At 33.7% G+C, this 14,362-nt stretch overlaps 1 protein-coding gene and 1 long non-coding RNA gene across 2 annotated transcripts in view; one reads left to right on the top strand and one right to left on the bottom strand.

Moving 5' to 3' along the window:
- Window positions 1-14,362, top strand: part of LOC149805392 (BTB/POZ domain-containing protein 7-like) — a 49,148-nt gene that overhangs the window by 20,211 nt on the left and 14,575 nt on the right. The window contains exons 4-6 of the mRNA XM_089949920.1: window positions 2,654-2,729; window positions 7,314-7,621; window positions 13,289-13,472. Of these exons, the coding sequence (XP_089806046.1) occupies window positions 2,654-2,729; window positions 7,314-7,621; window positions 13,289-13,472 (568 nt within the window). The remainder of the gene's footprint in view (window positions 1-2,653; window positions 2,730-7,313; window positions 7,622-13,288; window positions 13,473-14,362) is intronic.
- LOC149805393 (uncharacterized) lies at window positions 9,343-13,381 on the bottom strand. The gene is made up of 2 exons (XR_016419184.1): window positions 13,248-13,381; window positions 9,343-10,835 (listed from the first exon to the last, which is right to left on the bottom strand). It is a non-coding gene; the product is annotated as an uncharacterized LOC149805393 (long non-coding RNA).

A 14,362-nucleotide genomic window follows, 5' to 3' on the forward strand; every position in this document is an offset into this window, starting at 1 on the left:
TCAATCTCAGGGTAATTAGAAGAAATGTTTAAAAGATTCCCTCAAGTAATTCTTGAAACATTTCAACATTGACCCTGAGTCTTGGAAACATCTTGCACAGAATAGCTCCACTTGGCATAGTCTTATTCATACTCGACAAGTACTTTTAACTGAGGAGAATTGCAGAGGTGCAAGCAGCTTCAATATCTGAAGTACAGCATGTCCTGTGTTGATCAGGCAACCCCAAGGAGCATCTCCTGTGCAGTGTGCCACAGACAGTTCAGAGCACAAATTGGCCAGATCAGCCACTCGCATGCAGAAACCAACCCATCCAGTAACTTCATGGTAAACTTTGTACTAGAATGACGAGCAACAACAACACTGTGATTGCAAAAATGTATAGCTGACCACATGGAAAGCTATTGGAGTTCACATAAAATTCACATAAAATAGTACCCTCTTTAAATATTTTTAGTTCCATTGTTCATAGACCAGAAGAGTCTTTGGGATGGCCTGTTTTCATTGTTCTGTTTTCATTTGTTGTCTACCAATTAGCACAAGTTGTTTTATTGTGACTCCACCTAAATTACTTGGGGATTGCCATGAAACTTTACATACACATTTATCCTATATAGTAAAACATTGGACTGCGAGTATCTTGGTCTGCGAGTGTTTTGCAAGACAAGCAAAAATTTTAATAAATTTTAACTTGATAAACGAGCGAGGTCATGCAATACGAGTGTACATATATGCTTTGTCTGCCGAGCATCATGTGATCATAACTGAGCCAATGGTTCTTCTCTCTCTTGCTGCGGGATTGTGGGTAATCATCTCCCATGCTTGGTCTCAGTCGGCATGCCTCACTCGTATTATCAACATCCATGTGAGCATATACTGTTTACTATAGTGTTGTGACCATGTGTGTGTGCGTGAAGCATTTTTATATTTTGTGTCCAAGTGTAGTGACTGTTCTTTAGTAACTGTACTGCAACAATGGCCACCATGAAGAAAAAGGTTGAAAAGGAAGGCGGTAAGAAGAAGGAGATGATTATGGTGGAGGTTAAGAAGGAAATCATCGAGAAGCACGAACAAGGTATGCAAGTAGCCGATGTCTAAAGATTTTATAACAAGTCTATGTCGACGATTTGCACAGTATTTTTGGGTTGTGGAACGAATCATCTGAGTTTCCATTATTTCTTACGGGGAAATTCGCTTTGATATACGAGTGCTTTGGATTACAAACACGTTTCCTGAACAAATTATTCTTGCAATTCAAGGTTTTACTGTAGTCTAATTGGTCCTACTGGTGCCATTCAGACATCCAGCATGGCCACCACTATGATCATCTTGAAAATCTCAATATTGCTACTCCAGGACATTACAGACCCACTTGCACTGTGCCTGGGACAAGCTCAAATTCAGTCAGGAAAGCTCAGGTTTATACAGTACTGGCCCTTTGACAAGTCCAGAAAAGTAGAGAGGGTTGATCATGTTCAGTTCCTACAACTTTATATTTTTGCAAGTTTTATAATATGTGATCTTGCCACAGAACATATATTAACACTTCTATTTAACACTATATGTGCAGCATTCTTCTATAATATAAATCCCCCCACCCCGTATCTTTCATCCTTTTCCCACACAATACACCAAGTCTGTCAATTCCATCTTGTAGACTTCAGGTGCAAACGTAGTCAAAGATAGTTTGTGAATTGGCTTGGAAATGTGACAAGCTTTCCAACATGCAAAAGTATGCTTGTCCAAGATTTTTTTTTATGCTTGTTGATTTCAAAGTAACTAAAGATTTCTCTTTAAGAGATGGTTAGTCAGGAGGAGGTCAAATTCTAGAATTATTTCATGTCAACTGCTGTAAATTGTGATGTTTTGCAGTATTCATCTGCAAAGTATTTCAGTGCATCTGTCAGGTGTACTGATCCTGTCATTATGCCAGACATGCTTTCACAGATATTAATAAATTGCTACTTCCTGCAAAATCAAGTTTCAAGCAACAGCATATCCAGTTGATAAAAGGACTTCCTTGATCTGCGGTCTATTTGAATGTTTCTTAAAGTGTGCATAAAATCTTTCTTTACCACTGCTGGGATATTTTCCCATTCTGTTACAAATCATTTCACATGTTTCTGCAAGTGATGAATGCCAGCAGAATACTATTTTAAAAATTTTTATTGCATTTTACTCATAAATATCTTGAAAAAAGAAAGTTACAAGTGGCTTGAATACACTCAAACTTTTGTGTCTTATGTGCCCAAAATAGCTTGCTCATTATTTTAACAAATTAAAAACTTGACTGCAGGATTTGTGCCAGTTGACATAGTATTAAGCAGTATTTCCAACAGTGATTCACTGGTTATGGTTTAGTTAATGTATTACTGTATTACAGGTTATGGTATTTATTAACTGTTTCAGCCCTTTCACAATCACACAGAATTTCCAGTTTCAGCAATTTATTCATGGAAATTATATCAGTAGGCCTAATTCTCATTCACACTAGAAAATCCCTGATCAACCACATTTTCGTTTCACCATATTTTTTTGTATATGAACTGGAAAATTCTGTTTCAGTGCATAGTATTTGTAATAAGGTTTGACACAATACCATTTTCTGTTTGGAGAGAGAGCAGTTATGTTCAGTTATTTTGTTTTGCATTTTCAGGCAGGAGAACTGGATATTTTGACAGCAGTGCTGAAATGGGGAGAACATTGCCTTGTTCGCAGGATTGAAGAACGAGGTATTCTAAAAACAGTGATGTACAGTTTACAGAGAGTTTAACTTTTTATGATTGTAGCAAGAATTTGTAAAAATTTTATTTATATTAAAAACATTATACCATATATACTTGCTTACAAGATGATCTGACTCTAGATCAACCCTCCAGTTTTAAGACTGCAAAAAGTTATTTTTTCTTTGACCCTTATATAAGTTGGCAGGTATTTTGCAAGTCAGGTCTGTCTGTAAGGGGTGACTATAGCAAAATAAACAAGCCAAGCTGGATGGATAAAAGAGTAAAGTCAAAACCTGTGTAAAATTAAGAAAATTTCATTATTGGGTTGAATTTTGTACATCTTTGTGCAACAAAATCCATAGAACCCCATAATGCTTGACATTATAAAATTCATATACTGTATATACTTGTGTATAAGTCTGTTTGCATATAAGCTGTTTCCCCCCCCCCCCCCCCCAACTGATAGGTAAAAACATTGAAAAGTGCAAGGCCCAAGCATTAACTGACCCTCAGGTCCGAGATGACATCACAAGATGCATGCGGTAAGTTCTAAATGCATTTATTTAGGCAGACTTATATTACGATTATACCTTTCTTGGAGTTGGCATGGTTGATTATTACATGGAAATGTTAGGTGTTAATATAATTTATTGGAAAATTTGAAAAATTTATTTAATTTTCTATTTTGTTATTGATTATGCCTAATTCAGATTTGAGTATATAGTTTGATCAGACCATGACAGTAATTGAACATTCACATGATGTTGTAACAGTAACCTCTCCATTTTCATATCAATGCACCAGTAATTAGGTTTTTATTTTGACTTGAAAGTATTAAAATATGATCCCATTATGATAGCAATGAACAAAAATAGTGTTTAGTTCAATGCTCACATTTAGGCTAGTGGATATATTTACATAATGATGCCACCACATGAACCTTGAACGTTTGAACTTGCACTGAATGAAGTACATCCCTTGCATTTGAAGCATATGCACCACTGCACTAAACTTAAATAATATCTGTAAAATACAATAAAGAAGTTTCAGAAATAATACGTCAGAAATTATTATAATATGGTAAAAACTGAGTTGTAGTTTGAACTAATATATGCGACCTTAAACCCTGTTTACACATCGTGATCATGTTAATATAGTGGTGTACAAGGTAATTACACATTTAATATTGGGATCGACTTGGCACTGAAATTTTGTTAGATTTGCGACCTGAACAAAGGATATTCAAGTGGATGAACAAAGCATATGCCTTTACAAGCTAAGCACTGAACAAGTATCGGATCATCAACTGGGAAAATAAAGAAATGGTCTGATCTTGAATTCCTTGTAGAGCATTAGTCCCTTCAAGTGGCTCTTGTTTTTAATAAATGTAGTATTTTTTTAACACTACAGTTTTACAGATTTACACTGAGACTCAATCATCAGCATATTAATCATGTCTTTATGAATATGTCATATTATTTAGTAGGGGTGAAATGATACACCTGTGCCTCATATCGATACAATTCACAATACACAGCCTGTGATACATTACATATCGATACACATGTGAACTTGATGGTCTTTACATCTTTGGAGGGTAAGTAGAGCCCATTTATATATGTTGACATTCCTGGTTGTATTTCCAATATGCAGATTATAGATGGACATATAGTCATCATTTATTTATATGCTGTTCACATTGACAAGATAACAAAAATACTTTTGGACACATTACCTGTTGGTTGACTGAGATTAATTCAACGTTTTAGGCCATCTTCATTTGCATGCTAAAAATATCTACATAAAAAGAGAAATTTCAAATTTGTCCCCCATGTACAATTTAAGGTGTGATACTGACAGGATTTTATCTTGAGGCAACCCTCTCTCTTTGTCAAAGAAATATAGGGTAAGTGGAAGAAAAGGAGAAAGAGGAAGAAACGACTATAGCTCAATATTTACCTAACACTTCAATATCTGTCTTTCTTCCAGTTCCACTTTCTTAGAGTCCTACTGAAATCAACATCTTGAAAAGATGTTACCTCTAGTTGTATAAGCATTAATCTGTTAAATTATTTCTGTGCATAATCTGTTCCTTATCTGTGTATGAATATTGTTCTGTGCTTCCTTTTGATGGGGCATATACATAGATAGCTTTGACAGCTTGAATATGTTGGGAAACTGATATTTAACGACTTATGTACAATTTTCCAGAGCTTACAGATATTATCATTTGGATGCATCTGGTTCAAAAAAGGATTTTTCACTAAAATAAATTTTTCGACTCCATGGTTTACTAACTACTATGCCAGATTTCTTATCTGTTCCATAATGCTATATTAGAGTTTTTAGTTCATCAATGCCAAAGTCTGCTTGTACAAACAGTGATGTTCCAAAAAATATTCTTCTCAATTTCATTTTTTTTAACCCTTATTTATTCAGTTAATCTTAACACTAATATGAATGGTTTGTTTTGTGGCATATGATCATCTGGGCTAAAATTGAATGAAAAAAGAAAGAAAATTGCATTATACTTTTAAATTAACTTATTTTATTAGGCTCAGTATTCTGCCCTATCTACATTTAATTTCAAAATACCACTGAAAAGGAGACTGACCATCATGCCTTCTATTTTTGTCCATCAAACATGTACATCTGACTCGTTTTTAACACCATTTTCAGGCTCAAAATCATTCACTGGTATCTCCATTAACACTTTCCCAGATCCAGCAATCCAATATACTTCATAGCTGTAAAAATTATTGTCATCATCACTACCATCAGCCAGTATTTGCCAAACACAGTCATAATGAACTACACAAGGAATCAGACATTTTGGGTTTTCTAGGCAGCACATATTTTAAACACGTATTTGTTAAACTTCCTTGATGGAAGGTTAAACTATGCTGTCATAATGCTTATTCCTGGTCACCATGTGCCAATCAGATTTAGTTTAACAACCATTCAGGACATGCTTGAAGACCTCAGATGTGTAAAGTTGCCTACCCTAAAACTAGGTGTTGCAACAAAAACAGTTAAATAAAAAATTGCATACTTCACAGAGCACATTTTCGGGTGGGGGGGGGGCTTTCATCAAATTTGCGGGAGTTTTCGCACATCACTGGTCTCCAAGTGTGCGAATTTGTACAAATTTTGCACAGTTCACGCAATCGCACACCCTGACAGCATCTCTGTATAACAGGGTTCTTATGGTCTTTGACAGTTTGGGAAAAATGAGGTAGCATTTTCAGGGCCTTGAAAGTTTGGGAAAATCAAACAGATTACCCTGAGGTTAATAAAAGTCATTGAAAATTGAAATAAACCCAAGCATTTTTTAAAACAGCAACTATAATAATGCATTTAAAGCAGTGCTGATGTCTGTTAAGAGAACAATTTTTTTTTATATTAAATCTGATGCATATATTTCTGAAATAACAATGAATGTTAACCTATCTTCCATTATAAATCAATTTTAGGAAATTAATTGAAGTTTGAATTTCATCATTAAACAATATTGTAGTATATTGCATATGTTGTTTTCTCATATAACATAACTTGTACACAAAATGTTAGCAAAAATAGGTCTTGGAAATCTGTTTGTGGTCTTTGATAGTTTGGGAAAAGTCTTTGAATTTATCATTCAGAATTCTGTATGAACCCTGTGTAAGTACTTAACATATAAATTAATGACTGAAGTTTCTCTATGGCTTTGCCAATACTTCCTGGTTGTCATACAGTGAATAAACTACATTAATTTCTGATTGGTGGTTATTGTTTAATCTGGACCGGTACAAGCAATTACCAATGAGAATTCAATGTAACGTTTAGCAGTGCAATGCAACAGTAGTGTAGCTTTCAAATCGACCAAAGTAGTTCAATATAGTAACTTCACGTAATGGTGGTTATTAAATGATGGGCATAGTACTTCATTATACATGTGGAACACATTTGGAATGTATAGTATATGCTGAAAATGATGCTGAGTTAAGATAATAAGGATTGGGGGGGGGGGGCAAATTACAAACCATTTCACTTTGTGTTAATTTGTAGATGATGAGCAAGTATTCTCAATAGTCTTTCTCATTTTTACTAATGAAAATGAATGTTTGTTACTGCAGATGCTGTTTTAGAGGAATTCTAATTTTAAAGACTAATAAGGCAAACTAAAAATAATTATTCATGAGTGGTGAAGACTAAGGTATTGTTTGTATTGATTTTCCATCTCTTGTATCGATATGTGTATCATTACAGCAAAAGTATCGATGCACCAGTATATCAATGAATCGTTTCACCCCTATTGTTTTGTGACTAGATTGTTTGATTATATGACTCCATTTGAGTGAGTGTTCTCCCACTTATCAAGTACTATGTACTGTTCTTCAACATGCATATAACATCTGGAACTTGTTCAAATAGTATAGTTTATATTGATCAAAATCACAATCATACAACATGGATTGTTCGGACAGCTTAAAAGTAAATGCTTAAAATCAAATTGTTTTTCATAATTTGGACACATTAAAATATTTCTTGGTACATTTTGAGCCAAATGCACTGCTTGTATTAGAACTGCTTTGTTTCATTTTGTTTCAGAGCCTAACTTGTTGAATCATACTGCACATAGCATTAGTAAGAAGGGTGTGAAGAGAAGAGATCTCAACGACTCAGAGTTAAGAGAAATTTTAGCAGAGTTACTTCCCCTGGTACGAATGGACCATGTTGTTCCATATAATAATGAAGTAATTGGGAATGCAGTCAAGCGTGGTCTAGTTAGTTCTCCTCCCTCACACATGATTTGTGATGAAGGGAACAGTAGCTTTGTATCAGCCTGGGTTCGAGGGAAAAACAATGGAATGTTTGTTTGTCCCAGACTCTTCATGCCTTACTACGAGGAAGTCAAGGTAAACAGTAAACACTTTATTATTAGCTTGCATGTTCAAAGTATCTGAGAACTTGCACTTTGATATGACCCCAGTATCTATCGTGGGGAATCATTGCCATAATTGTATGTTCTATTAGTATATGATGTATATTCTAATTTACATTATTATATGTTTGTATTTTCTGTTTATATTGGAAATATGTTCTGGGTTGCATCTCTTCGAATGCCAGTTTTTATTTCTGAATTTGTGAAGCGAATTACTAGAATAGTGCATTATATTATGTTTTTGTAATTCCATGTGAGTGAATTTCTTCAGATATTTTTAATACTACACACATTAACATTCTCAGTTACATTTTTCTGACTCAAAGTTTCCTCTATGTACATAAGACATTTCATTTTATCATTTGATTGTATGATGTGGTTAAAATGTTTAACATCCAGGAAGTTACAGTGTAGCACAATGAAAGTTACCAGTAAGCTGTTTAAATAACGCAAGTTGCTATAAAATAATGTCTTGTTATGACAGCATAGGCAGCCATGATAACATATTGAAAACAATGATGGTTGGTCCATTATATTGCACATTCTAATCATGAGGGACTGTTATATGGATCTGACCAAACACAGCTCGTAAGCAACGTAGAATTTGAAGAAATAATTGTAATACTCACTTTCAAATAAAACAATGTAAATGCTTCTTCATACAGAAATAATTTTTTAATTGAGTATCCGAGAATTTATTTTATAAATGTATACTCCCTCTACAGCTGAAAAAGTTATTCCTCACCCTCACCATTCCTTAGTAGTTACATAGCTATATTTTCAGTTTTCTGTTTTATGTTTTGGTTTTAGTTTTTCATTTAACTTTATGTCCATCTTTGAAATTTAAAATTAGTTCACAAATATTTATCAGCAGAATTGAAAATAACATATTAAGCACTCTCTTTCCTCTCTTTTTTTTGTGTACAAATTGTGTCAATTAGACATAGAAACCCAGGGACCTATATTAGTAATATGCTGGACTCAATGGTCACAATGACATCTATACTAAACTGGTGTATTTAATGCATTATTTGGTCAGAAACATATGATTTTACTTCTGTAAGCTTGCTAGCATTGCAAACAAGCCATATAGTTTGATTTGCCCATACCAACTCTAGGTCATCCATTTTAAACTAAACAATACAATGCTTATCATTGAAACTGATCCTGTGGATAAATCTCATGCGATAGATTTGTTCTTAATAAATAAAAAAAGCCATTTGAGAAACATTTTTTACTCTGGAATGTTTTTTTAGTGAGAACAAATTAATACCAGCTTTGCTGATTAATTTCCTTGCAATTAAAAAGAGAACTCTTTCTCTTTAATGCTAATCATATTAAATTAAGACATTGTTGAGGGTGAGAAAAAGTTTCACTTTTACTTGCAATTAAATCACGTCAGTATTTTACTAGTAGGATAGTCTAAAAAAAATCATGTTTCAATGTTTCTTGAAATAAATGTCTCTAAATTCTATATAAAAATGTATGTATCTTGTGAAACAATAATAAAAGAAAGCAGTGACAGTGTTTTCACATGCACATGATGGCTGTTGAAGCCTATTGAATAATTGTGTTACCAATTTAAGAGGTTCGGTGTCTTGAGGATAAAGGTAATTTTACAGAAAAGCAAACAACTTCATTAGGAAAAGCACATTGTTGACAATTATTCCAAACATAACAACATAAGACGTCGCATAGTAATGAGGTATTATCAGATTTAATATATGGATGTTATATGAAATTGACAATAAATAATTAATATTTATTACAAGAAACTGTTTCATTTTCATCAGTTCCAATTTTGAGAAGTTATATTGTAAATAATAAAACAATACTGGGTATTCCGCTCTACTGTAGTTATACTTAGTAGAAGCTGTAATGAAGAGTAACATGTTGCATTAGATTATTCATAGGTAATTAGTGATGTGTGTCACTATCATATATAGCTCTCCTTTTCTTTGGAGAAGGTGAAACTGTTTGTAACATACTTGTGTTGTCCTTAATATGGATTGTAAAATTACCCTGTATATAAAAGACCCTCCAAATTTGGATCCTAGCGGATAACCATGTGCTAAACTTTCATGTTCATGGATTCTTTGAAAATGTATGTTTCTGTCTTGGAAATGTGGCAGGTGCTACAGTGAAATTTGCTTATGGATTAATGTGTTGATGGATAAATGTTTCCTTCTGGCTGGTAAGTGCATTATTTGTTATTAAATCGTGTAGGTATATATTTGATTCAACTGGGGCACAATGGAGATGCTTAAAAAAATTAGAATAAAGCTTGTTTGACATAACACATTTCTGGCTGTTACTTAATTTTCCATAGTTGTTAAGATAGTTGGGCGGCTATGAAGTGTATAGGTCTATAGTCTGTACATGGATCAGTGTTTTCTGTCATAGTTCATTTCATACAGCATTGAGAATTTTATCATATCTGACACACAGTCAATTTTCTGGTCAGTGTCATTAAATGTAGCTAACAGTATATAATTTGTTTTACACGAAGTATTTAAAACTAGTTAGGTAGCTTTATCTACATTTAGTGATGCTGACCTGAAAATGTACTGAGCTAGGCCTGCATATAGGATAAAATTGACCATGCTCTGTGGAACAAACTAACATAATACCAAAAAGCTTGACATCATATGCGTGTGTGTCTTTGTCTCTCTCAAAATGTTTTTGTATGGTGTGTTCTCAAAGATGGATTGACATTAAGTTACAATGTTTTTGTTATATATTTGTTGTTGTTGTTGTTGTTGTTTGATTTTAGAACAACTACGTCAGGCACAGCAGAAGACAACAAGGGTTTCTTTTTTTAAAAGTAGTTCTGAGCGCATGGACACCTTGACTGAGAAAACTGGTTTCAGATGACTAGACTGAGATAAGAAAAGTAAGCTTAGCAAAACAGCTAGATTTTTTCTGTCGCATGGGTAAGAAAATGTGATCTTGTATATTTGACCTGGTTGGGTGCAAGGTGTCAAGGAATTTTTGTGTGTGAATGGGGGGGGGAGCACAAATGTGGCTCTACTGCATGCATATTGCAACTGTAGATGACTTCTTCTGATGCATTAGACCTAGACAATACATAGAGGTTGCCAGCTGAGTGATAGGTCGCCTTTCATCAGAGGTTTGTGATGCCCTTTAGTTGTGGATACAGAAAAAACTGGTCCCACCATGTACAGTACCTGCAATCAGATTTGCACAAATTTTCATCATTTTTTCACCTTGCAGACCTTTTCATAAATGAATACAGTGTGATTAGTATTTACTTCATGTGACAGATATACAACTGTAAAATAATTATTTAAAATTCCAGTATTTTTTAACACATGTATGGTAGTCCCCCTCTTGAATGGCCCCCCTGACCAGCATCCACTCACTTGTTATGGCCAAAATCTCTTGACACCAACAAGTTTGATTCAAAAGTACCCCTCAAGAACAGCCACCCTTCTAATATGACCAGCAGCCAGCATATTAGTACAAAAAATGTAAAATGTTCCCCTCACGAGTGGCCACTTTGTTTTTCAAATATATCCAGAACCAGTAATTAATTCATATTGTGACGTAAGGTAAGTAATCAGATTATCTCTATCATCAATACATATCTCCCAATGTCAAGTTTCTGTTAGTGAAAGAAGTGTTGACTAAAATACATGTAACAGTAAGATTAATTTTATATCATTGTCTATAAAAGCCGATGTTTACAGGAAATGGGCTCAACAATGCTACAATAGAGTTTTGGGCTTCACACATTCGTCAAGTTCTTCTCTTTGATGATTACAACTGGATGTAATTGTCAAGATCATAACAGGGTCAGCATAGGAAAAAAATAGATTTTGTGCATTAACACACACACACAGAAATTAACCTTGATCAAAACAGTGTACAAGACAAAGACCAAAAAATCACTTGACAACACATTTATCTCTTCCTTTACAAAGAAGGCATTTCATCCACTGGACAAAATTATCATCTGCATAATTAAATAGCATACAGTTAGCAACATCCGAATAAATCATTACCAAACATTAACATGTCATCACGTAAATGGAGACATATTATTTTAGAAGAAAGTCAGTTATTCTACTCGACGAAATCAGGTGATGCATGGAGGGGGGACTTGCCAAACAATTTTATGTAGAAAAGACTCAAATAAAACAATCTGATGTTGAAAAGACTCGCAAAAACAAACATCGTAACCTATAAAGAGATTATTCAGCACCTGTGGGAAAATGAAGCAAATGGAAAGAGAATTATATGTACCAAGATTTAAATGACATTTTTGAATGCTTTTGCAATGTGCATGACAACAGTACCTGCTCGCGTATCATGCTTACGCCAAGAATAAGAACGATTAATGTATATTCAGTTGAAATAAGTCTGTTATTATAACAAAAAGAAACTTTTAATAATTAATGTTTCCCTTAAACATAGATATCAAATGAAGATATTAAATGCTTTGAAGTATGTTTCTTTCTTACTATGTACATTACATATACTTCTCACAAAAAATTTAGTCCCCCTCTGGAAAGGCCATTCATCTTATAAGGCCACTTTCCTGGTGCAGAAGGGGTGACCGTATAAGAGGGGGACCACTGTACTTGCAATATACTATCGCTAAATACAGTGTATTAAATTCCAATGAAAATGTCGTAGAAAATACATTCTGCATCCCATACAAATGTAAATAATCTTCCAAACAGGAATTAAAACACTAACAAATATAACTCCATAAAATTATATATATTAATGAAAAAAATTAATTGGTATTTATGAATTCAGTCTCCATCAGACAGAAAGCAAATGAGGAAATAATTTAAATAAACTGGTGTATGTCTTTTTGATATATTCACTTTGCCTAATACATACTGACCCCACTATAACGTGCTCCGCGATAAAACAAATTCAGATATAAAGAGGTTGTGGTGTGGCTCCTGAAATTTTGTATATTCATTCGCACATGAAAAAGTATTTTTTGGTCCAAGTATGTGAAATAGTATGTAAAAAATGTATTACCATTTTGAGGAAGAAATCACGTATGAATTCGAATATAATACAATCGTGGCATGGTTCCTGAAATTTTATATGCATGTACATGTATATGTACGCCTACATTTTACAATTTTCAGTTCATTTCCTAAGTATATTTTAAAAAGCAGCAGAATTATGCAGTAGTTAAAAGAGTAAAGAGATGATTGCTGTATATAGAAATGTACAACAAAATTTTCAGAATCATACCAAACAAGAAGAAAACAACATTGTAAATAGATCATTTTAATATTAATTACAATAGCGGCACAGGAAGACATGAAATGATGATATAGTTGGTTAGTTCACCAATTTTGTATATTAGAATATGTTAATTGGCTGGTTGTTGCTTGGTTGGTATCTCATTTGGTGGCTAGACCTGTTTTGACTGATCTAATGTTGTATTTGGACTCTTCACTACAGATGCTGGCACAACTAAAGCTGGTAAAACAAAGATACCTTTCTGATCTGTTCTGTAAATTGTACATACATGTACCCCAGGAAGTAAAACATTATTGTGGTAATACAAAGGTGTGCAAATTATAAAAAGGAATGCATTATATACTTACACAGTATACCCTGCCTTCCATGTAAATGATTTCTTCATCAGAGTGTTCTGGAAGAGCACCTTGCGTCAGGGCAAGACCAGGAGCAGTCTCGAGTGCGACCAATCCATTTGTCCTCGATTCCTGACACCTTGTACATGGTTGAAGACCGCCAGTATTTCCAGCCAATGATGATGAGCCTCCCTTCTTATGCCACCGCTGTTGATGCCTTCTCTGGAACTATACCAGGTATTAATTCAAAATCTGTGTCAAATTTCTCTAGGTTTCCATCTCTCCCTCTGTTTTTGTTTTCATATTGAATTATGCTTCTTTTTTCTCAGCATGTATATCTACATTTAACATTAGTTTTAAGCAACATTTTGTTTTCATGTAGAGAATTGTCTGATTGCGATGTATATTATAATCACATTTTGTGTGTGTATAAAAATTATATTCATATGCAGTGTATTTTGACCATATGACTTTAAAAGAACACTTTTGAAGCTAGACATTGTAATAAATTTTAACTGATAGGAGTATCTAGATTACAGTATTGTAATTGCAAGTTAGTAAAGATGCTTTTTCAGCTACCCTTAAACAAGAATTATTTTATTACTTCTTGATTGTTCGCTATAAATTAGCATTTGAAAAGATTTGTAAACTTGTTTGAAACAACTCCTGTAACATGTACATGAGAGCAAATGCACACATCTTCATACCATATTTGTTCATCCCAGTTTCTTGCCAATATAACATTACTCTAACTATTCATTAAAACATTAATATCATTATATGAATTAAACTCTTTGTTTCAACCAAATCGAAATAGCCAACACGTGAGTGCATCTGTGTTTAGTAAGGTGTGTTTCCTGAATGTAATTATTCATGCTTTCTAATAATAATCCATTGATTGGATTCCAAATTTATGGTTTTATTATTTCTCTATGTATGTGTAGTAACATCTGGCATTGGTTCAATAGTATTGGCTCTGCTGCTTTTTTCATATTGTCACAAAAATTAGTAAAAACAACTTTGACCTTACAGCACTTCTCAAATTCAGGAACATAACATTGTCCCACATGTTTGTGACCTGCATAATTGCATTTTTATGCTAAATTTTCAATATCATAATATTTAGA

Source organism: Sinohyriopsis cumingii, chromosome 2, assembly GCF_028554795.1.
Source record: "Sinohyriopsis cumingii isolate HCF-2022 chromosome 2, ASM2855479v2, whole genome shotgun sequence".
Lineage (NCBI taxonomy): Eukaryota > Metazoa > Mollusca > Bivalvia > Unionida > Unionidae > Sinohyriopsis > Sinohyriopsis cumingii.